Source organism: Perognathus longimembris, chromosome 3, assembly GCF_023159225.1.
Source record: "Perognathus longimembris pacificus isolate PPM17 chromosome 3, ASM2315922v1, whole genome shotgun sequence".
In the NCBI taxonomy this organism is placed as follows: Eukaryota; Metazoa; Chordata; class Mammalia; order Rodentia; family Heteromyidae; genus Perognathus; species Perognathus longimembris.
In genome coordinates this window covers 108,692,910-108,717,769 of record NC_063163.1, presented here as the reverse complement: position 1 = coordinate 108,717,769, position 24,860 = coordinate 108,692,910, and the positions used below count along the sequence as shown (strand labels likewise).

The following is a 24,860-nucleotide window of genomic DNA, read 5'->3' as shown; positions in this document are numbered from 1 at the left end:
ACATTGAGAAGAAGGCAATGATTGTTTGCTGGCAGCTAAGGGAAGGAAAATTTTTTTTCTCATTTATTGTCAAAGTGATGTACAGAGAGGTTACAGTTTCATACGTTAGGCCTTGGGGACATTTCTTGTACTGTTTGTTACCTCCTCCCTCATTCCCCCCTCCCCCTTACCCTCTTCCCCCATGAGTTGTTCAGTTGGTTTACACCAAACAGTTTTACAAGTATTGCTTTTGTAGTCGTTTGTCTTTTTATCCTGTGTCTCTCAATTTTGGTATTCCCTTTCACTTTCCTAGTTCTAATACTAGTATATACAGTTTCCAATGTACTCAGATAAGATACAGTGATAGCACAGGTACAACCACAGGAAGGGGATACAAGAGGATCATCAACAACAGAAGCTACAGTTTCACATGGCATGTTGAAAGTAATTACAATAGTGATATAACACTCGGGGAAACAACTTCTGGCAATCGTGATCAAAACTATTTAACAAACACATTCTTAGACCACATATATTAAATACTATTATCATTGCTAGACGCTTAATTTACAAAGATAACTGGGGCTCACTTATCTCTCTCTCTTTCTCACACATACACACAGACACAGAATCTGTCTTATTTGCAACTATAGAAATGCACATATGACATAGCACATTCAGGGATATAAAAAGAGGATTAACTACCTTAGAGTTTACTTTGAGCACTAAATTCATAAGTTATCTTTACAAATTACTATAGGTATCATTTAAATATTTCTTAAAAATTACCAGATAGAAAACTAAAAAATAGCTATTTAACCATTGTACAAATTAACTGTTTAGTCTTACATATTTCAAACAATTAACAAAGCTAGCAACTTCCTTTCCTAAAGATGTGTATCGTTAAATGGCAACTTTTTTGTACAACTAGTTAAAGATAGATAACAAAATAAAAAATAAAGATGCATGCTCTGATCAATATAAGAAGTGAGGAAAATGACAAAAATCTTCTTTATGAGAGAATTTTAAATACTATATGCAGATACTTTGTAAGTTGAATCCTTGCCTCCACTTCCTAAGTTGAATCTCTGCATCCCTTCTTTGAAGATGAACTAGCTTTAAATAAAATTCCAGAGCACAAAACAGGCGCAAGGAAAATAACTTTACAATAAAAAAACTGGTAAATATAATATTAGCCAAGTGGTGTTATTATATACACCCTCTGATTAGAAGGTTATAATATGAATAGGACACTATCTATGCCTTATTCCTTTTGAAGATTCGTATGCCAGTCCACTCACGGAATTCTAGCTTGTGAAAGAGAAAAACCTTTGTGAGTTTCAAAAGTTTCTGTTATAACTAGAAAAATTTTCAATTGCACTCTACATCTTTTTTTTTTTTTTTTTTTTTTTTTTGGCCAGTCCTGGGCCTTGGACTCAGGGCCTGAGCACTGTCCCTGGCTTCTTCCCGCTCAAGGCTAGCACTCTGCCACTTGAGCCACAGCGCCGCTTCTGGCCGTTTTTCTGTATATGTGGTGCTGGGGAATCGAACCTAGGGCCTCATGTATCCGAGGCAGGCACTCTTGCCACTAGGCTATATCCCCAGCCCCAACATCTTCTTAATCATTAACTTGAAGGGTAGACTCCAAAAAACAGTCCAACAATCTGTGTTGGAACAAGCCACAAGATGGTTTAGGTGATATGATTTTTTGTTGTTGTTTTGAGAGTGTGGCTTCAAACTCAAAAACTTCCAGTCTCAGCCTCCCAAACAATGGGATTATGTGGTAAGATCACAACCACTAGGTGATTCTAATAGACTGATTTAGTTAAGTTTAAGAATAAGAAGACTAGCACAACAGAGGATCATAAGAGCCCACTAGTTATGCCCTTATGAACATATAAGATGATACTAAGGGAAATGAACTCCATGTTATGGAAGTGAGTGTTATATCACTGTTGTAATTACTTTCAACATGCCACGTGAAACTAGCTTTTTATTGTTGATGATCCTCTTGTATCCCGTTCCTGTGGTTGTCCCCACACTATCACTGTATCTCACCTGAGTACAGTACTGTATATATGTGTATTAGAACTAGAGAACGGAAAGGGAATATCAAATGGAGAGACAAAGGATAAAAAGACAAACGACTCCAAAAGCAATACTTACCAAACCATTTGGTGTAAACCAACTCAACAACTCAAGGCGGGAGAAGGAAAGGGGGAGGGAGGAAGCGGAGGGGGGAAATGAAGGAACAGGTAACAAATTGTACAAGAAATGTACCCACTGCCTTACGTATGAAACTGTAACCCCTTTGTACATCACTTTGACAATAAATAATTATTCAGAAAAAAGAATACTAGCCTACTCTTTCACAGCTTAAAACTATTTTTACTATAAGTATATTTAAAGGTTATTATAGGACAAAGGTTAAAAATCAAGAAAGGGCTGGGGATATGGCCTAGTGGCAAGAGTGCTTGCCTCATATACATGAAGCCCTGGGTTCGATTTCCCAGCACTACATATACTGAAAATGGCCAGAAGTGGCGCTGTGGCTCAAGTGGCAGAGTGCTAGCCTAGAGCAAAAAAAAAAATCAAGGCAAATCTGAATTAAACATGAACTTAAAAACAATACAGCAAAATTGCTACATTAGTTGTGATAAATGTACTATAATACTGATAAAAGACAACAATACACAAAACAGAGGCATCACTTATAGTCTATAATTTTCCCATAAATATGAAACAATTCTAAATTAAAGCTTATTTAAAAAACAAGTTACTACAATTAGAATAATGAATCATACCGTTCTGCTTAGTGCCAGTTTTCTTCAACTGTCTAAGAAGATTTCCACTTCCTCTGAGAACTGTCTTCAATGCTCTCAACCCCCAATCATAGTGCTGCTGAGGTGTCAAAAGTTCCCTGAAGTAAAAGCATGGGACTCTTGAAATGGTGAACAGTTATGATAAGTCCCTTGTATCATTATATCCAAAGAACTACAGAATGTGAATACTAATACATGGAAATGAATACTGACACTCTGCTAATTGCTTTAAGAGTGTGAATCACATGCAATAAACATTACAGAAGCTGCTGAAGACAGACAACTCTCAAGAAGCTAGACAAACCTGCCTTGAATGAACTCATTATCTTAATGAGGATACTGGATGACAATTACCTTTATCAGTACATAATGGTATTATATATATTTTTCCTAGTATCTTCGATCACTAACTAGTTCTGTTACCACTTGACATAAAACAATTCCAGGTTTCCCAACAAGTGATAAGTCACTCTATTACTTTAAGAAGAAATAATATACATTGTGATTCTCTCTAAAGACTTAGTATGTTCTGAATAGTCTGTTAGTAAGTCAGTCCAATCATAATCATTTAACTACAACAATCCATTATAAATATTCTGGGAAAAAATGGTAACTTATTTTAAAAATAAGTCATTTTTGAGTTTCATTATTCAAACTAGTATCATTCATATCCACAACTTAAGTACAATAATATCATGGGAAAATATTAAAATGGTCACTAATAGTCATAATCACTGCAAACAGAAAATGTGAAAATATTTAAAAGAGGAAAAACTCACCTAGCCAGGTTGAAAATAGCTACCAATTTTCTTCCCAATACTTTAGCCTCTTTAAAGCCTTCTGAATAGAGAATAACTTCTGCAATAAGCTCATTGTCTGGATGAGACATAGCTACTGGCCTGAAGAGCTGTTTAAGATTATCAGGCAGTTTTTGTCTTCCTCCATAACCTTTGCCAGCAGGATTCATAGTGATAAAAATTCCAGAATTAGAATTTATTTCTACCTGGAATGTTAAATGGAAACATAGGTATAAAGATTTATGATTATAAATATGTACTGCAAGAAGAATTGTATTTCATAAGACTTACATCTTAGCAAAAAGTAACTTCCAATGAGATAACCATCTTCTTTCTTGACATAAAATAAAGTCCTTAGGACTCCACAACTTTATACAGTAGATTGCCTTCATAATCAGTTGTTTAACATGGCAAGTTTAAGAGAGGGTAACTAATTTGACTGTGTATTCACTCACTTAATATGTTCCTTAACTTGTTCCTTCACTAGGTACTTCACTAAGTTCAAGTATGAACCAAAATTAATACTATTTACGCCCTTCTGAAGCATAAACACAGTCAACCTAGTATTACATAGTCAACTATAGTACAATAAATGGTAGGTTAGAGAAGAATAGAATATGATAAGAACACCTGGTAGTAGCATTTAACACATTATTAGAAGCTAAAATACAATGTCAACAATGAAGAAAAACTATATAAAGCAAAGAAAGAAAAAAAAGTCTGTCTGTTAAAGAAAGAAAAGAAAAAGGCCAGGAAGTAGAAGAGAAGATGAATACAGGGAGGATTTTAGTTTTTATAAAGATAATAAATTTGATCAGAAGAAAGAAGGCTAGAGCTGTTGCACAAGGCAACAAGATAAGGTCCTTGGGAAAAAGAAAAAATTACTTTCTAAGAGAAAGAAGGAGGAAAAAAAGTAGATCGTAGTAGACTTTGATAATAGAGAGGTAATTCTCATTTAACAAAGTCATTTTTACTTGTCAAGAGCTTTACCACGTAATTAATGTATTAATAATGTAAATCTGGTCTTTCTTGGGCTACCCACCTTAAAAAAAACTGTGAAAATGTTATTTGGGATAACAGAATAATTTCACAGCTCTTTTAATTTTTGGTGTGTTCAGCAGTATTCACACACACACGATTACAGTTTTCGCCCCTTTACAATCTCTCATGGTGAAAAGTGGGAAGCAGTGAGGAACAGGTGTAAAGTGGTTACTTAGAACTGAGCAGTACATAGAAGTAACTACTCCAGCACTGCCTAGAATACTGATTAAAGACACATGCTTTCAGAATTAGACAAAGATTCAATTCTCAGGAATCTTGGTTTCTTCATCTATAAAGTCAATGCGTAACAGTACTTACATCAACAGATTGTAGGGAGAATTAAGAGAGGTAATTTTGTGCATTTTACTTAATATTCAAAGTATCAAGATGAATAGTGAAAGTTGGACTGGGAATAAAAAACCTCAGAGCTATTTCATAGATAAAATGCTTTACCATACTGGTCTCAGATTACAAACAGCAGTAATAGAGGAAATACAAATTCTTATATAGTGTTAATAAAGCCAAGTCTTATCAAATAGTTTAAGTCTTTAAGTTTAAATTCTTTAATGAATTTTTTTTACCTCTTTGCCAAGGAGTTCACATACAGTTCTATGATTCTTCAAAGCATCTTGAATTGTCTGTATTTGCATAGACACTGCTGACAGGACAGATTCTTCTAGACGGTTGAATTCATCAAAACAACCCCAGGCCCCACACTTGACCAAACCAACAAATATTCGACCCATTGATTTCACATCAATGCCCTTAAAATCAATTAAAAATAAAATTCATTAAAAATGATTTACATCTCTAATAATTCATATTTTTACAATTCAATTACATTCATGTCATTTATTGATAAAGTAATCCTTTTAGCCATCTATGTCTCTTTAATTTTTTTCAAAATAGGAATTAAGACATAAGTGATGCTACACACCTGTAATCCCAGCACTAGAGCTAGGATATTAGTTCAAAAGAAAAGAGGAGAGGGATCCAGTAAGGAATTAAGTAGCTACTCTTTCAAAATCTGGGGTAGTTTCAAGAGATGAAGAACTCTATAATCATTTTAAAAATGATTGTCAGCATTAGTCTTATACCATATCTCTGGGACTGTAACTAAAATATAGTATTCTTAATACACCTGAGTACACTGTGGTGGGGAGGGAGGCACAGAGAAGTAAGGAAGTAGATATGGCTACAGATAGAGCTCTTGTATCATATGTGCAACACCCTAGGTTCAATCCTCAGTACTACAAAAACAAAAAAACACACAACACTACATGAATTTAAAATCATTTATTAGTCTCTAAAAATATATAAATCTTAGTGACTTGTAAGTTACTGAAAGCAGTAACTTCAAATTAATGCTGCATATTTCCTTTTCGGTATTGTCCTTACTAAAAACATATAAGTGATGTAAATGATTTAAAGGTAGAGTGATTTTTAAAACTGAGCATTATCATACAGTCCCATAATTAGCCCTCAAGAGAAGGGAGGACTACTTAATGAAGAACAGCCTGAGCTATGCAACAAGACCCCATGTCAAAATAAATAAAAGTAGTGGGGCTGGGACTGTGACCTAGTGGTAGAGTGCTTGCCTAGCATGCATGAAATCCTGGTTTCAATTCCTCAGCACCACAGAAGTGGCACTGTGGCTCAAAAGGTAGAGTGCTAGCCTTGAGCAAAAAGAAACCACGGACAGTGCCCAGGCCCTGAATCCAAGCCTCAGGACTTGCAAAAAATAAAAATAAATAAGCTGATGGCATGGCTCAAATGGCTAAAGCACCTACCTAGCAAAGATGAAGCCCTGAGATCAAACATCAGAACCATAGGAAAAAAAGCAAAAGTGTATTTCGTATACAAAGTCATAAGAAATAATCTTAACACTTAACATAATTTATTACATATTTTGGCAATTATGTGTGCTACCTCATCACAATTAAAAACCAAAACTTGTCTTCCAAGAAGTCCACCCAAAGCCTTTACTGATTCAGTTTTCCCTGTTCCAGCTGGTCCATAAGGATTTCCTCCAAGTCCCATCTTCATGGCTTGGGTCAGGGTAAGGTAGCACTTGTCGGTCAGTGGAGTATACACCAGCTTGGGAGCATTACCCTACAAAGGAAAAATGTGACGTCAGTGCTCCTGCTACACTGACAAGGACCGACACCATACAGGGGAGACACTAAATGCTTTTAAACAATTTCTTTACTGTACAAACAGGATATGTTTTAGAAAACCTGTTGAACTTAAGTACAATTACAGTATTTGGGTCTTGTGTGAAGAGGCACAAACTATTTGGAACTATTGAGGTCGGCAATGCTCAGTTCTCCTTGATTAAAGATATATTCCAGATTCTATATAAATACTTCTCAATGTAAATGTACATCGTGGAGACTGTGTATAACACTGGCAATATTTCAGCATTTTAATGAACAGAATATTTTTCTTACCTACCATCTTTTGAATTCTGATAAATTTAAGTTACTGAAGACATTAATATAAAAAATAAAGGTAGCAACTCTTAAATAGCAATTTTTCATTAAATAATTGCTAGGTGGAAATGTTAAGTATTTCTGCCACAATCATACCTGGTACTCATAAGTATACTGAAGTTCAGAATCCACCATTTGAACAAAGCATGTGTGATCATTTTTCATATAGAATCGAACTTGCTTTTTCCAAGCCCAGTCTTCAGTTGAATGAACTTGAACTTGGTTTAACTGCTTCACCACATCAATATTATGAATAATGTCAAGAATTAGTGCTTTAAGTTTAAGCTCCAAAATTTCTGATTCTGTGCAAACAGAAAATGTTAGCCTGTTACTTACATACTTCATGTATGAAAGTATAAAATTCTTTAGTGGCAATTTCATGATACATTTGAATAGTAAGATAAATCATGCAAGCCAAAAAAGCAACAAATAAATAAGAAAATTGGAAAAATGAAGGTGTGAAGTTTTCAGTAGAGACCTGGGAACATGGTTCAAGTGGTAGAGCACCTGAGTAGTAGGTATGAGAATTTCAGTTCAAACCTCAGTACCACACTTAGAAGGAACGCTGGAATATCAGGAATGAAAAAAGGGCAATAGAAACACTAAACATATGGATAAATTTAGTATTTTTTCCTCTTCTGTCATTTAAAATCTGTGTAACGGATAAAAGCAAAAAATATAATCTCATAGAGTTGTCAGTGTTTGTTGATGTAAAATGTAAATAACTACATGTTAAAAATGTAAGGGTGAGGGGCTGGAGATATGGCCTAGTGGCAAGAGTGCTTGCCTCGTATTACATGAGGCCCTGGGTTCGATTCCCCAGCACCACATATACAGAAAATGGCCAAAGTGGCACTGTGGCTCAAGTGGCAGAGTGCTAGCCCTGAGCAAGAAGAAGCCAGGGACAGTGCTCAGGCCCTGAGTCCAAGCCCCAGGACTGGCCAAAAAAAAAAAAATGTAAGGGTGAAAAAAACCAATGTCCAGTAAAGTTTCTATATTCCATTCACAGCATTCATTCTACATGCAATACATAATTCTTAATGTAATTTATAATGTAATGGCCAAGATGGGTGGATGGACACATTTCAAGTCAGGAACAAAATAGATGAAGATACAATACCAAAAATAAATTCAAAGAACCTAAGGCTGGCAGAAAAGGGACTGATTTTTCCATACCAGTATTGCCTGGATCCTCAGAATTGGTGTCAACATTGGTATAGTACTCTAACTTATTCACCAGCTGTGTTTCAATCTGATGAAGACTATGATCTTTGATGGCATTTTCTATATCTTCAGTAAATTTAATCTGCTCTGCCAAGCATAATATCTATTAAAGAGATTAAAGAGATCTATTAAAGAAGGTAAACTTCACTATCCTACAGTTTGTCTTCCACGTTTTCCAGCTAAAGGGAACAGAGACCCAAGAAGTTCAGTACGCTGACAGTGACAAAAAGATGTCAGATGTCTAAGCCTGCTGTCCACTGGGCAGGAATGTCTCTGCAATACCAAGCCTGCCTGTATTCCAGACACAAGCCCCTTACCTGGGAAGGGAAGAGAGATGGGTCAACTGCACCTTGTGAACTTTGTCCAGCAGTAACACATTCTTTCAACAACTGTTTCAAAGTTTGTTTCATTTCCAAGGCCAAATCATTCAACCAAGCCTAAAAATAAAATTAGAAAGCAATATGCACAACTCACCAAACAAATATGCAAACCCTGGACTGTCCATATTCTTTTGTCTCCAGAGAGGTTATTATAATTTCATTACATCTTTTCACTATCAACAATACTGAGACAGACACCAGTAGCTTGTAACCTTAGCTACTCAGGGGAACTGAGAGAGGGCTAGTTCAAACCAGCCCAGGCAGGAAAGTCTGAAGTTTTGTTTCTTTTTTCTAGTCAATCCTTGGGCTTGAACTCTGGGCCTGAGCACTGACTCTGGCTTCTTTTTGCTCAAGCCTAGCACTCTACCACTTGTGGCACAGTGCCACTTCCAGCTTTTCCTATTTATGTGGTGCTCAGGAATCCAATCCAGGGCTCCATGAATGCTAAACAAGCACTCTACCACTAGGCCACATTCCAGTATGAGTTTCTTATTTCCAGTTAGCCACCAGAAAGCCAAATGGAGCTGTTGCCCAAGTAGCAGAGCACCCATCTTGAGCGATAGAGTTAAGGAACAGGGCCCAGGACTAGAGTTCAAGCCCCAGTACCAGCACAAAACAAAATTTTAAAAAATCTGAACCTAATAAAATACATCATTTATAAAGATATGTTTCCTAAAACACCTTGATTCACCAAATTTAATGAACTATTTTGATACAAATTTCATATGGTTTATTTTTTATTTCCATAATAGTTTACCTCTACATTATTTGATAGAAGAACTTTATTTTTAAAAGGTACAACTTCTCCCTCTAAAGATTTCATTGCAGTTATATGTTTTGACTCCTCATCAAAGCACACACTGTTAATACCTGTTACAGAAAAGCAACAATTTAAATTAAAAAATTAGTATCTAGATATGATGCATACATACACATATACTATACAATGCATATTGCATACCCTGTAAATTATTAAATTATAACAGAATTATAATATGTATCATAAAATGTACTTAAATGTCAGAGTGTAAGGGGGAAATAAGGCTCATTTTTTCTTTTATGCAGGTTGGGAGGTGTGCTGGGAATTCAACCCTGGTCCTGTACATGCTAGCCAAGGACTCTACTACAGGAGCTACATCCCCAGCCCAATATGCATTCCTATACTTATTTAAGTATGGCTCATTTTGCTCATTTTGTAATGCCTCAAATTGTATTTCATTCATTTATTGTATAGTATTCTACAATTTATAGTATACTACAATTTATCCATTCATATATTGATTAGTTTATTCATTCACTTACTGATGAATTTATCCATTCACCTATTGGGCGTTTGGCTTACCTCCAGTTTTTCATTAACATGAATAAAGCTCTTAAGAACATTCATAAAAGAGTTTAGTGAACATGTTTTTATTTTCCTTATGCAAATATCTGGCTACAGTGAAGTGTATGTTTGCCTTTTTTTAGAAACTGCCATGTCATTTTCCAGAGATTATAACATTTATCCTACTTCCAAGAATGTACGGAGCTAGGATAGTTCTTATTGATGGATTAGTTGGTTATATGCCTAAAACTCTTTCTGGAAAATGATGATCAAGAATACACAATCAAATATACTTGTATGTTCATTTAAAAAAAACACTGGGGAATTATGTCGTATGTGGTTAGAGTATCTATCAAAAAAAGAAGTGTTTTCAAGGTTTTATGAAGCTCTAGAAATGAGAGAAATTAATCCATAGTGATAAAACTCAGATCCATGCTTGCCTGCAAGAGAGTGTGGAAGCCAACTGCCAAGAAGCGTGAAGGAACTTCTGGGCCTATGTGTTGGTTACACAGATGTCTTTTTTTTTTTTTTACAAAATTTGTCCAACTATAAACAATAAACACAGTACTGCCTATAAATTACATAAAACAATGTCTGTTTTACATTAGCATAAAACTTTTGTAGATGGAATATAAAAGTGATCATTATAGGTAATATTCAGACTTGACACAAAGGGATGGGTACTTAAGACTTGTCCAAAAATTGATGTCCAAAAATTTACAGTAATTTTTCAGCAATAAAAAACCTGAACATATGCTCTCACTTTGATCCCAAAGTAAAGTTATTTGCTAAAGTGAACTACATTTTAGAGAAGCAAATAAAAAACTCAAGCTAGTACAAAGCTTGAGTGCTTGAAAGCTTGATTCCAGAAGCTCTATTACCTCCCACAGCCCAAATCAATTACAAGGATCTAAAGCTTCAAAGGCCTAAGAGTTGGTAAATACTTCTATAAAAGAAATACATCTATAGAGTAAATAGATTAGGTTTTATGGGTCCTGTGATTTTTGTGTCATATACTCAACTATAAATTCATAGAAGCAGCTATAAATAATATATATAATATTTGTGGGTATTAATATGTCCTAATCAAACATTTTGTGTGATAGTTCATTGATTCCCCAATTATGAGTGAAGATAATATATTGCTTATTTTTCAAGGTTAATTCAAAAGATGTTGTTCTCCACCAAACTAAGTATTTTGAGGAAAAAAAATAACCATTACTTTCCTAACAAACTCATTCCATTTGCCATTTGAGTTACACATCCCTCCCAAGTAACCTCACCCATTCCCATCACTTAACTTTATTCAGAAGATCCCCAATTCTACCTTCTTATCTCTGGTCTCTCTGTCAACAAAAATCACTTACTGAACATCTCAATTTAGCTGTCTTTCTTTCTTGAGATTTTTTTGGGGGGTTGGTGCCTGTACTAGAGCCTGTACTCAGGGCCTCACCCTCACTCTTTCCTAGCTTTTCCAATTACAGCTGGCACACTACCACTTGAGCCATACCTCCAGTGTGGTATTTTTTATAGATAATTAACCAAAAAGTCTCTCAGACTTCACTGCCTGAGCTGGTTTCAAATCACAAACATTATTGAGATCTTAAGCTCAAAGGCATACTCTCCTCTGCTTTCAGGCCTTAACATAGCCTAGTCCCTCTGCCTGTACACCTTCTCACAAAAGCCTATATATTCTTCAGATCATACCTTAGATGTTCCAAAACTGAGTTCATATACCACCACTATATATTCACATCAGTCATAAAAACTGTCACTCTGTGAGCTTCTCAAACTACTAGTTCTTTAGTGTATACACTGACATTTACTCGTCTCACATTCTGCTTAGAAAGTAAAAATGAGGGAGGAGGTAACAAGTTGGTAAGAAATGTACTCACTGCCTTACTTATGAAACTAACCCCCTCTGTACATCACTTTGACAATAAAGAAAAAAATATTATAAATTAAAAAAATAAAGTATTTAAAACTCAATAAACATCTACTAAAGAAATGTTTGATCCTACCAGCAAACAGCTTCTTAAGGTGTGACTGAATCACTGATGGGTTGGTAGACTGGCCCAGGATTTCTAATAGGTCATCATCACCAATAAAATAAAATCTTGGAAATGCTGAACGTTTTTCCTAGTAAAAAGAAAAAGAAAAACTATCTCTTTTCAAATAATTAGGATATTGAGTACTTAAAAGTATAGACTGGGGGGGGGGGCGGGGGAATAACATGCCTCCAAAAATTCATTTAACGATTTCTGACATCGTTGAAGCTGATCAAGTATTGTTAGGAGAGAATTCCTGATTCCTGCATGAGTGGTTAACGTTGTGACTCTATTGTCTTTCTTGATATCAGTCATTATTGATCTACAAGATAAAAAATTATTTTTATATCCATCTCAACAGTGTTTTTGGCTTAAGAGAGACTATGTCACTTAGTTTTTTCATCTGCTTTAAACAAACTAGTGGAACATTACCATTAACAGTTTATTGTAGTTCCAATATATTATGCTAAAATTAATTTCATTATAATTTTCATTATAATTTATATGATCATATTACCAAATCTCTAATTCGTTCATTAAACATGTATTAAATCTTATTTCATAAAGCTAGTGGTCCAATGACAGAAAAAACCCATTAAATAATGTCTCAAAGTATTTCAATAAAAGCCTCATAAATGAGAAGACAGGAAAGCACAAAATGCTTTTACAGTGGCAAGTAGGATAACAATGTAACTTAAGACTTTTTTGAGGAAGTGATTGAGGGTAAGAAGTAAACAATGAAGAAACCATTTCTCCCTAAGATTTTGGGGATGAAACTCAAGGCTGGAGTCACTGAAGTAAAAAGAACAGTGCAAGAAGAGGCTAGAGAAAAGACAAGGATCAGGTCATTCTTTATCTTTAGAGCAATGGGAAACTATTGGAGTTTTACTTGTAGTGATACGGGAAGAAGCTGCATTTTTAAATGACTTTTCTGGTTACTGTGTGAAAAACTCAGAAAAGAGCAGGTCAGAAGGTTAACGGAAAAGTTCATGTCAACGATAAAGTACTTCAGAGCTGAATTAGAGAAGTATAAAAAGTGTGTATTTCCAAAATATTAATTAGTTTGTGAATCAACAACCCCAGTTGATAATCTAATAGATTTGGAAATGGCGGGAATGGAAGACACCAAATATGTCCATTCTATTTCTGCATTTAGCCATCAGTTAGCATTTATTGATAGGAATCAAGAGCACACACATATATGCATACATAAATCGAAAGTAACTGGTAACTTTAGGAAATGTATGCATGTATGTACACATGAATGTATGTACTTATGTAGAAAGCAGAATAGTAAAAAGGGAGATCAGAACAAAATAGTACAAGAATAACTGAAAGAGAGAACAGACTTGCAGAAAAATCCACTGAAGAAAGATTAAATACACAAGACAGCAATAATGAAAATGTAATTAGCTTATATTGCAGATGTCACAATATAATTAAAAACACAAGTATGTCCATACTTTATATAGTTATACTGACCTAAAATCTTCATCAACTCTGTTGAAACGTGTCTGTTCTTTTGGCAGGGCTCCACGGCCAAAAATAGGTTCCAAATACACCCACTTTCTCTGAATATGATTTAAATTCTGCAGGTACTCATCTAACTCTGCAAGTTTTCTTTCCCAAATTGACACTTTATCTTCAAATCCTTTATAATATGGAGAATCTTTTAAGGACTGAAGAAGGCATCTATTATCTCCAACCTGATTTACAATGTCTTTCCAGTCTTTAATTAATTTGATATTTCGACTTTGACTATCTTCATAATCAATCAATGTAAACACTGCGCCAACTCCCCAAAGGTCAAGTTCACGTAAAGCTTCTCTGATTGTAACTTCACCTTGTGCCCGGCTATTTAAGTCCTATTTAGCACAAAATATCCACACTTATTATTTTTAAATTACACATAAATTATAAGAGATACACATAGAAACACATTTTGTCTGGCTTTCTCACCATAGGAGAAAAAATTAAGTAGATATACTTTACATATAATCCAAGACATTAACTGGCTATTGTACCCAGGCATATCAGATATAATGACTAACATTCATATGATAAAGCATACACAAGCTTCTATCTTATGCTTTTTATTTCTATGAAAGAAAAAGAGTACATTCAAGAAACTATCATAATAGAAAAAACTGCTCTGATTTAAAATTTTTGAGACCAAAAACCAAGATAGGAGAGACTAAACTATAGAAATATTATGGTATTTTAAATATTTGGTATATCTCATATACCAAAAGTGATTAACAATCAACTACAATTATCTCCCACATGAGTCAGTGTGTGAATGTGTATGTGTGTGTGTGTGTGTGTGTGTGTGTGTGTGTGTGTGTGTGTGTGTGTACAGGTTATGGGGCTTGAACTCAGCGTAGGCACTGTCCCTTAGCTTTTTCACTCAAGGCTGGTGTTCTACCACTTAGTGGTTAATTGGAGCTAAGAGTCTCATGGACTTTCCTGCCAGGCTGACTTCAAACTGAGATTCTCAGATGTAAGCTTCCTGAATAAGCTACAAATTCAGGCATGAGCCACTGGTGCTAATCACTTTTATAACTAACTCCTCAGGATTATTAGAAATATTTCACAATTATTTGACATTTACATTTTGGACAGAAAATGTAGCTATACGGCATCAAAAGTTCTCATAACTTTACAGTGAATGGGCAGAACACAGCATACAAATTCTGCTACTCATTACAGACCTGTGGAAAAAAAATTTTAATCTTAAGATTGTTCCTGATTTGATTGGCAAACTCATTATTGGTCTAGCTCTCTCAATTTCTGTACCCTCTAGAGTCTATTTGTACCATACCAAAAATAGCTTAAGATGCAAAAATTTAAATGAATAAATTATATAAATCAATTTGCATGTTAGTTTTCTGACTACAGTTGGCTTCCTTCTTAAAATATGCTTCATTTTTTTTTCTTTAAGAAGGGGCTTATATTGTTTCTGTAACCCTATACACAGAGCTAAACACTCATTATTAAAGAAAGAGTAGAATAATGGGACACTTATTATCTCCAGAAAAGAAAAAAAACCTCACTTGCTATTTTATTTAAAGAACGAGATATGAAGAAAAACTATATATGAATAATGGTCAAATGTATAGGATTTTCAACAGAGTTCTTACTTTAAGGTCTGAAGCTTTGACAATAATTGTATCAGCTACTCTGAGTAGATCTCCAAACAGTAATTTCTCTAGACTAGTCCCTCTGGGAAGGCCAAGGAGACGGAAAAGGTCTAGCCAGTGATCTGGAGAAAGATGCTCTCCTCTGACATACTTTAATATAGGAATTACAATCTGTTAAAAAAAAACATGTGTACACATATTCATATACTTGCAAAATACATATTATTTACATTTATTAACTCTCAAAATTTTAATTATATTATCTAACAATCTTGAAATCACATTCTTATATCGCGTAATTTTTTAGTAAACACTGTTATAAATACAAGCAAATTTCTCTTTGCACTTTAACATGTCTTAAGACATTGGTTACTTTAAGATTTGATCTATCTTTCTCTATGTACAAATACCATTAAGTTTTACCATAATTGTCTTAGTCATAACTTCTTTTCACCTGGCAATGAAAATATTATTCTCTTTCTCACTTTTTTCATATATGGAGTACCTTAATTGAAAAAATATACTAATTAAAATATGGTTTAGCCACTAAACAAGAAAAAGATAAATGAAAAGATAAATGAAAGCTCCAAATGTTTTTAAAAGTAATGAAAACAATCATACTTTGTATCTGTCAACTTCTGATTGTAATTTCACTGTCATAACTGAATGTTCATCAATCTTCCTTAATCTATCATGCCAGTTCATCAAAAACTCCTCAAACAGATATGTCTTAGTCCTAGAAAACAATGAAACACATATTAAAGCTTACCTCCTATCTCCAGAAATAAACTACCAAGTTATAAGAATCTAAATAATTTTTTAAGCAAACCGAAAAGTAATCCAGTCTTCATTGGCCATTTCCTGAAATTCTTGCTGAAATTCTTCATACAGGCCCCAAATTTGTGCACAGCTCTCAATGTCTTTAGAGATGGTATGTGCCAGAGAGAAATTGGGCTCTTCTAGTCCAAAATGATGGCAATCATCACTACAGAAACAGGTAAGAAAAGTGGTTACCAAGTTATTTCACTGAATTCTGCATGTATGATTAGTGGAGATAGTAGGAAACGGACTTCTTCATTTACAAAGGCAACAAAAAATTACTATCTCATATAAATTTAAAGTTTTTCAAAACGAACATTATTTGTATGTGTATATGTGTGTGTGTGTGTATGTGTTATACACGTGCTCATGCACACACATGTTCTTCCATTCTGGGGCTTGAACTCAGGTTCTCAGTGTTATCCCCAAGTTTCTTTGTTAAAGTCTAGTGTTCTACCACTTGAGCCACAGCTCCACTTCTGGGTTTATTGTTTTAAAGAGTTTATTGAAGATAAGAGTCTCATGGACTTTCCTGACCAGTCTGGCTTTGAACTGGGTCTTCAGATCACAGCCCGAGTAGCCAGTAATACAGGTGTGAGCTATCAGCACCCAGGCAAAATGAACATTACTATTTTTAGAGAAGAAACATACACCAGATTTTTCCTTCTGACTTCAAGATAATCAAACTCAATTTTCTTCTCCTTTATTAACTTTGCACTCTTCTCAAGAGTATGAAGTTGACCAGTTTCAATGAGATCATCACCAGGCTTCAGTTGGTCCCAGCGAGCTTTAAACTTTTCCAGTTCTTCATGGTAGACTTGAAGATGTGATTTCACATTTCTTTTCATCACTTCAATCTACAAGCCAGCACGGTTTAAACAATTTAGTCCAGAATAAATTCACATTATATGTTCATGTATTTACTTCCAATATTTAAAGTAAAAATTAAACACCAACTTTTCAAGGGATTGCCTTAATTACTACTTCAAGTATAATAATTCAATGACAAAGTTAGAACACAAATGTACAATAACAAAAGACAATCCTCAACTATCATTATGCAAATCATTCCTGTAATTATCAGTACCAACTATACCTATCAACAAAGATGTTGCAAATATATATACACATATATATGTACACACACACATACATGTTCAAAAATTGTTGGCTTGGACTGGGAATGTGGCTTAGCAGTAGAGTTCTTGCCTAGCATGCATGAAGCCTTAGGTTCCATTCCTCAGCAACTCGTAAGCAGAAAAAGCAGAAGTGGTGCTGTGGCTACAAAGGTAGAGGGCTAGCCTTGAGCAAAAAGAAGCCAGGGACAGTGCTCAGGCCCTGAGTCCCAAGCTCCAGGACTGGCAAAAAAAAAATGCTGATTTTTCTATATCAGAGGACAGCCATTTCATTAAAGAAGTCAGATTCCAATCCCCCATGAAGCATGGGCCCTAAGACTAATTTCAGGCAAATAAGATGTGTGTAACCTACAGGTTATACCTCTAAATGACTGTGTCCCTTTCCCTCTTTTCCTATTAGGTAGCAAGTGAATGAAGTAGAAAAATATCTGGGACAGTAGCCTACTGATGGTAAGAAATTAAATCAGAAAAACTTGGATTCCAGATAAATTTATAGAGTACAAGTATCATTTTAATTTGCAATCTAACTTGAGAAATTAAGAAAATCAATTTTAAAAATCAACTAAGGTATTAACAATCGGTTCATTAATAAAATTAGAAATAGATTATAAGTATGGCAAGAACTGAAAACAAACCATGTGAAATAATCACTATTTATATAAAGTATAAAAACACTATAAATGTATCAAGGAGGTTTTCAATAGCAACCTACAATTTTCATAATCCTAGGCTATATGAAATAAATGCAAGCAAAAAATATGTAAGAATAAATTTCCCATTTTAATAAAATACCTAAACTTTTCTTACCTGATCTTTGATCATAAGTTGATGGCTTTCCATCATTAACTCAAATTTATCCCACTTGGCTTTCAGATTACTAATTGTTTCTAAACCTCCTCCTGCCACAGTTCGTAAAAGTCTGTTTTTATCTTCAGCTTCTTGAAATAAGGGCAAAATCTAAAGGTTAAAAAAAGTGCATGTAACAGAATACGTTATCAATTCTTTCAAGGTATCTTTCTGTGGTACTTGGCTTTGAAGTCAGAATTTCGTGCTTTGAAGTCAAGCATACAAACACTTGAGCCAACCCTCTATCCCTCATTCATTTTGTTTCATGATTTGCTTTTTTAAAATACATTTTACATTAAAATAACTTATTTTCAATTATGAACTCTTTCATTGTGTGGGTATTCATATTTCAGTTTTAATTTCATCCTAAACTTAGAATTCTAATATGTTACATCACACATGAAATAAACTACAAACACTTCTAAAAAGAAGCCTTACAGTTACTCTTCTATTATACCAACACAGCATCAAGTCCAGGGAATAAATGCCAGATCACCAGATCACCTGGACCTCTCTACTGGAGAACATGTATTTCTACATAATCACACAAAAATACCTAAACACCCACAGAAATACAACAATAACAACCCTTCCCTGTAGTCCTCACCTCTGGCTTCCGACCTTGTAGCTTGCTATACTGTAAATTTGCATTGCCTATTTCTTCCACAGACTGGGGTGTAACCGTTAAGCTTTCCATTGCCTCAGTAACAAACGTATCAATTTCATGTATATGAGCTGGTAGGTAATAGGAAAAATAAGACATATTATTATTACCAAAAAATTCAATCACAAAATTTCTAAATCAAGAAGGATTAACACATTAAATCCTACATTATCATGTTTTCATGCAACAAAATTTCAAGAAGTACATTAAAACGGATTTCTTCCCATGTTAAGTTTAGTGGTTTCACACTGTACTTTAAATCTTTGAAAATAAAATGTCTCCAGTCTTACTAAACTTTACAAAAAAGTTAGAAACTTCTTCAGTCTTTTGAAAAACACATTATGCCATAATCACATAAACTTCCCAATACCATATGCAACAACAATCTGATGCTAGTTCAGACTCCAAATAATGAAACTGTCTTCACTTTTTATACTTGTTATTAAGGATAAATAGGACTTTTCTTTCTCAAAATTTCACTTTGAGAGAATTTTATTTAATAGCATTTTCTAGTTCAATTTTAATTTTTAGTCATACTTTATGACCCTCAAAGCAATGTCACTACATACAAAATGGAATAGAAATTAAAATTAAAGTGTCTTTACTCTGGATGGACTTCTTCAACGAGAGAACAAGCATATCAAACAGCTTCTGGATGAGATCATCTATCACAGTCTTCACAGGGCTGCAATTAATATTTAAGCAGTCCACCTTGACAGTGCTGAAAAATGCCAATGGACACATCCATGTAAGAAAGAGACATAGTAAGAGACATCTCATTAAAACAATTATATTTTATAGAATACATCTGTCAGTGGAACACAAACTATTCATCTGGTGTTAATACCAACTAAAAACTTAACATTTATTGAAAATCTAACCAGTACCAGTAATTCATATGCAGGTTATTCATTTAGCCATAAGCATTACCAATAATATTGTTGTAAGTACTGTAAAGCAGAGAAAAATTGAGAGTCACAATTTAAGTGACCACCAAGGTCATGCAGTTGGTAAAAGCTACCCAACCACAGAGATGACCCTTCTGTGGACTGACTTCATCCTTAGATACACTGGCTATATGGCTCTACTAGAGAGTGAACAACTTCATCTCAGGTTCCCTCTTCTTTGTCTTTGTGTGCTACAGCACAAGGTGTTCATGTTAGAAATGTTCTTCCAATATCCACTGAACAAATAACAAAGGTGAGGTTATCTTCCATAGATAATATACGCACTATTATACAAGCCTTTTCATGAAACTTACAGCTAGGAGAGTTGCAGTGTTGATAATTTTAAATAGCAAGGGGGAGAGATTTATAAAATGATAGATTATAAAATACCCTTCTCCTCAATATCTAGATGCCTCAGTCTGTTGTATGCCCCCCCAGGGCATTCTTAAAGCAGAGCACTGCTATGTGGATAACATAAAGCTCCTGACCATAGTTAGGCTGTGCAGACACATAGTTCCTCCTCATACTGGATGTGAAGAGAAGCCTCCTCCCTTAGTATATTCTACCTAACTAGACTTCGGCCAATAGAGCCTCTAGAAAGAAAAGTTCTTTCATTCTCTGAAATGTCCTATCCAGATGGTACTTCAAATGTCACAACTGAGATCACAAGAGGGAAGAAACTGATCTGATTCCACTGTTCCCAAGAAAAATGAGTATGGTCCTAAATGCTACATTAATCTCCAATACCTTGGAAGTCGTTCTACTTCTTTCCCTTTTATTTTCAGTGCCTTAAAATTCTTCTCCCAATCATGAACAGTAAAAAGATGTTTTTCTGCCAAAGCTTCCATATCAACTTGCCCAATTACAATCCATTCCTATTTAAAGAATGAAAAGTATGTTAAAGCAGTAGAATAACTTAAGATTTAGAAGATTAGAATCCAGCTATTTAGACGAACAAATGGAGAAAATGTTAGGTATTCCAAGTAAATATGAATTTAAGTAAATGTACTCATGATTGCCAAAACCAAAAGAATAGAAAAAAGATTTAACATGCAAATACAGTAAATACAAGTTCTTTTAAAAGTTAGTAAGTGTTAATTTAGATTTTCTTTCCACATTAGACACATATAAAAGAAAAAACATAGACTCACTCTGCAAAGACAACTCACTGTAAGTTATAAATCTTGTAGTATTCAGATTTACCCAGTACTGTATAAATCTAAAATTCATAAGCACTGCAAAGCCAGTTAAAGAACTGAAGCAGTGTTCAGTCTTAGCACACAGGACCAATACAAATGAGCAGTGGGATTAAAGTTATATGATGTTGCTTGACAAGATGTATCTAATGATGTAGTAACAGATGAAAGCCCACACACATTAATGTGGATATGCCATGCAACCCAGTAGGGCAATAGACCTCACATGTAGGTTTGTGTAAGCACATCCTATGGCATTCTCCCAAGGACTAAACTTCCCAATGACAGATTTCACAGAACACACATCAGTTGTTGATGTGGCTTGCTTGCCCACAGCTAATCTCCTACCACGTGAGCCAGAACTCCAGCCCAGGTTATTGCTAGTGACTGGAGATGGAGTCTCTCCAACTTTTCTACGTGGACTGGCTTCAAACTGAGATTCTTTAATTTCAGCCTCCTAAGTAGCTAAGATTAAAGATGTGAGACAGCAGCACCTAGTATTGATGTAGCTATCTTTACATTAGTCCTGATTTCATTAACATTTCAGCATTTCACCTCAAAATATATTTTATCCAGGAGAATTAAAATGACACAAGAGTCATGTCACATTCTAAGTTTTTAAAAAATAGTTTATTTGGCTTCACAAAATAAAGAACAAAAATTTTTAGGTCTTTTCTAAAAAAAATTTCATTATCAGCCTAAATCCAAATTGTTTAAGAATCTCTTAATTTTGGCCTTCTAGTTTTGCAGTTAATTTTATACCACACAAAACTATTAATCTGTACACTTACTGTTAATTCAATCGAATGAAAATTTAAGATCAAACAAGGGAAAATGACATGTTAAATACCTTATGTTGATGTAAAACAGCTGACAATCTCCTAAACAAGTCTTCTGCTTTGCTGTAAATTGTCAGAAATCCACTTGCATTCCTGTCTATCATGATAGAAAAAATGGACTCCTCTCCTGCCTCCCCCACTCCCTTAAACTGATTTGGAATGCCGATGAATCTCTTCATCTCCCTGTAATATTTAGCCCGAATTTCTTCAAAGGGGGGCCTAAATTGTAACCGTCCCTGTCTGAAAATAAAGCATAGATTTAATTTTATGTACAATTGTATATGCATTTTAACAATATAAAGTGTTAGAAAATTATAACTTGGAAGTTAAATTGGGGTTTAAAAACATCTTACTTGTAAGTTAGGTCTATATTTATTTCTGGTAGGTTCTCATTAAGTGCTTCCAGGCCCATTTGATACTGATGTTCCAGGGCCTTGTACAGCTGGTGATTCCAGTGCTGTTTCCATGCATGCATGTCACTCGCTTGGAATCCCTAATATGTGACATTCACATCATTTAGTGTAGCAATTATTATCACATGAAATATACTATACAAGCAAGAAGATCATTTTAAACACCTAAAAACATGCAGCCCTTCATTTTATTTTTCTGTGAAAGTCTTTGGGCCTGAACTCAGGGCCTGGGTGCTATCCCTGAGATTTTTTTCTCAAGGTTAGCTATCTACTATTTGAGCTGAAAATATGTAAAATGGCTAACCCATATTCAAACAAGATCATATTATTATCTACGAGGTAACAAGCCCTGTGCTGCCACCTCTATATCTATCTCCTTATATCAAAATATTAACAAGACTGACATACTACTCAAAAGAAAAGGAAATAATTATGACATGAGACTTATTGCAATCATTGTACTTCTGCCTTAACTTTGCAATCACCTAAAAGAGAATTAACAAACAACAGACATTTAAGCACCAAGTTAGAAAAACTACACACAGTTGCTGAAGGATTCAAGACTCCGTAAGACATACAAACTTTTGGGCTGGGTATATGGCCTAGGTGGGCTGAGAATATGGCCTAGTGGCAAGACTGCTTGCCTGGTATATATGAAGCCCTGGGTTCAATTCCCCATATATAGAAAACGGCCAGAAATGGCGCTATGGCTCGAGTGGCAGAGTGCTAGCCTTGAGCAAAAAGAAGCCAGGGACAGTGCTCGGGCCCTGAGTCCAAGGCCCAGGATTGGCCACATAAATAAATAAATAAGACATACAAACTTTTATATTATTACTGTAAATTCATTGTGATTTCATGTCATTTACATAAGGTTTTTTAGAACTAACCAATAAGGCTTTATGAATGTGCTATCAATTCATATCCTCTGTAAAGACTGGACTTCAAAATATAGACACGAAGTGAAACAGACTCTTACCTGTGCTTCTACACTGGCTAGGCCAGTTCTTAATTCTTGTAATCCATCTTTCCAGCGTTGCTGCTGCCGAAGCAGATCAATATTCATAAGAACAACCACCTTCCAAAAGTTAAAGTACAGTAATGTCAAAACCTGCTAGAAAGTAAGTACCTATTCAGGCACCCTTAATCAAGTGACCGAGGGCCACTTAGCCTGTATAGCACATCAACAATTCACTAAAGCCCTGAAAAGGGCAAAACATCACTTCTGAAGTATCCCTCACAAATTACAAGGAGAAAACATCACATAAACTCAAGTTAACAGTCCTCTAAATAACTAACCAGGGTTCATGAAATAATTACTAACAAGAAGAGGACTACAAAGACTCCGTAACTTAACATAAAGAAACTGAATTATACCTGAAAAATAGAAAAAGGGTTTAGGAGGAAAATTTGTAAAATTCAAAAGCAGCGTATTTCCTACTTGGAGACTAGACCATAGGTATACAAATGGTTAATATCAGAGGAAAATGTAGTGAACAGTATTTACAATTTTTGCAACTTTAAGACTCAAATTATTTCCAAATAGGAAAGTTTTTAAAAATTACATACTAATAACCTTCTATAAAATACTATTTATACCTTTTCACAAAATGTGGTATGCCATTTTCTCAGTTTTCTATTCTCAGTGGCAAGTCTTTCTGCAGCATTCTGAAGTTTTTGGATGTAGCCTTCTAATTCTTTAGGATTATCCCAAGTAATTTGTGACTTTCCTCCACCTCCTGCTTTTGAATTCTGTGATACAATAAAAGATATTTGCTATTTAGATGTCTTTTTTCCAAAAGATTTAATACTATATCATAAGTCCAATTATCATCAACACTGACCTGCAATAAAGAAAACCTCTAAGCCAGATGCTGGTGGCTCACTCCTGTAATCCTAGTTACTCAGGAGGCTGAGATCTGAGGATCATGGTTCCAAGACAACCTGGACATAAAGTACCCATGAGACTCTTATCTCCAATTAACCAGTCAAAAACCAGGAGTGGGGCTGTGTCAAAGTGGTAGAGTGCTAGCCTTGAGCAAAAGAGCTCAGGGACAGTGTCCAGGCACTGAGTTCAACCCAATAAGTGAAAAAAAAAAAAGCATGTAACAGTTTTCAATTTTGTAAAGGAAAAAAAAAAAGAGTCTGGTCAAGACTGAGTAGCTCCATTTCTTCCAGGTTCTCTGTGGAAGAAAGCAGCTTTTTTTAATAACTAAAAAAAAAAAAAAAACCTACATATAACGTAACAAACAAGCATAGGAAGACAAGAAGGTAGAATAGAAAGGGCAGAGAGCTCAGAAATTGTTTCCTCAGCAGCTCCTACATCCCCTAGAGATGCTTCAATACAGAAACACTAACAGACACAAACCAAAAATACTCCAGGACTCACCTGTTTCCCCCAGTCAATGGATTAGGAAACAGTAGTCTAACAGAAGAATTTTTTTTTTAACAAAACCTGCCCTGTGGTAGTCAAACACCAATGGAAAAAATTTTGTCTCTCAACTGTTTTAGTGGGACCAAGTATTGTGCTGATCTTCCACCACTTTCACTACTTACAGAAGCAGGTATTAGTCCAATTGTTCCACTAAGGTACTGTTGGTGGGGCTCAACAAGGAGGTGAGCTTCCACCTCTACCTCAGAGCAACACAAAATGCCAATCAATCCCATGCTCCACCTTTCCTAGTATCAATCAGGTCCTTCAAGATGCCAGGCCTAAACTCTAATGGAAGGCAATGAAGCAGCACAAGCTGATACCT

The 24,860-nt window shown here is 34.9% G+C and overlaps 1 protein-coding gene across 2 annotated transcripts in view; it reads right to left on the bottom strand.

Moving 5' to 3' along the window:
* Dync2h1 (dynein cytoplasmic 2 heavy chain 1) overlaps nt 1-24,860 on the bottom strand; it is a 154,181-nt gene that overhangs the window by 111,168 nt on the left and 18,153 nt on the right. For both annotated transcript variants that reach the window (XM_048343745.1, XM_048343746.1), the window contains exons 14-36: nt 23,704-23,856; nt 23,084-23,182; nt 22,048-22,187; nt 21,706-21,934; nt 20,407-20,534; nt 19,318-19,433; nt 18,656-18,783; nt 18,010-18,159; nt 16,718-16,923; nt 16,077-16,232; nt 15,869-15,983; nt 15,248-15,418; nt 13,590-13,972; nt 12,297-12,429; nt 12,081-12,198; nt 9,493-9,605; nt 8,673-8,792; nt 8,308-8,458; nt 7,228-7,433; nt 6,569-6,751; nt 5,221-5,403; nt 3,581-3,804; nt 2,784-2,899 (exon numbers count right to left, since the gene is read on the bottom strand). In XM_048343745.1, the coding sequence (XP_048199702.1) occupies nt 2,784-2,899; nt 3,581-3,804; nt 5,221-5,403; nt 6,569-6,751; nt 7,228-7,433; nt 8,308-8,458; nt 8,673-8,792; nt 9,493-9,605; nt 12,081-12,198; nt 12,297-12,429; nt 13,590-13,972; nt 15,248-15,418; nt 15,869-15,983; nt 16,077-16,232; nt 16,718-16,923; nt 18,010-18,159; nt 18,656-18,783; nt 19,318-19,433; nt 20,407-20,534; nt 21,706-21,934; nt 22,048-22,187; nt 23,084-23,182; nt 23,704-23,856 (3,721 nt within the window). The remainder of the gene's footprint in view (nt 1-2,783; nt 2,900-3,580; nt 3,805-5,220; nt 5,404-6,568; nt 6,752-7,227; nt 7,434-8,307; nt 8,459-8,672; nt 8,793-9,492; nt 9,606-12,080; nt 12,199-12,296; nt 12,430-13,589; nt 13,973-15,247; nt 15,419-15,868; nt 15,984-16,076; nt 16,233-16,717; nt 16,924-18,009; nt 18,160-18,655; nt 18,784-19,317; nt 19,434-20,406; nt 20,535-21,705; nt 21,935-22,047; nt 22,188-23,083; nt 23,183-23,703; nt 23,857-24,860) is intronic.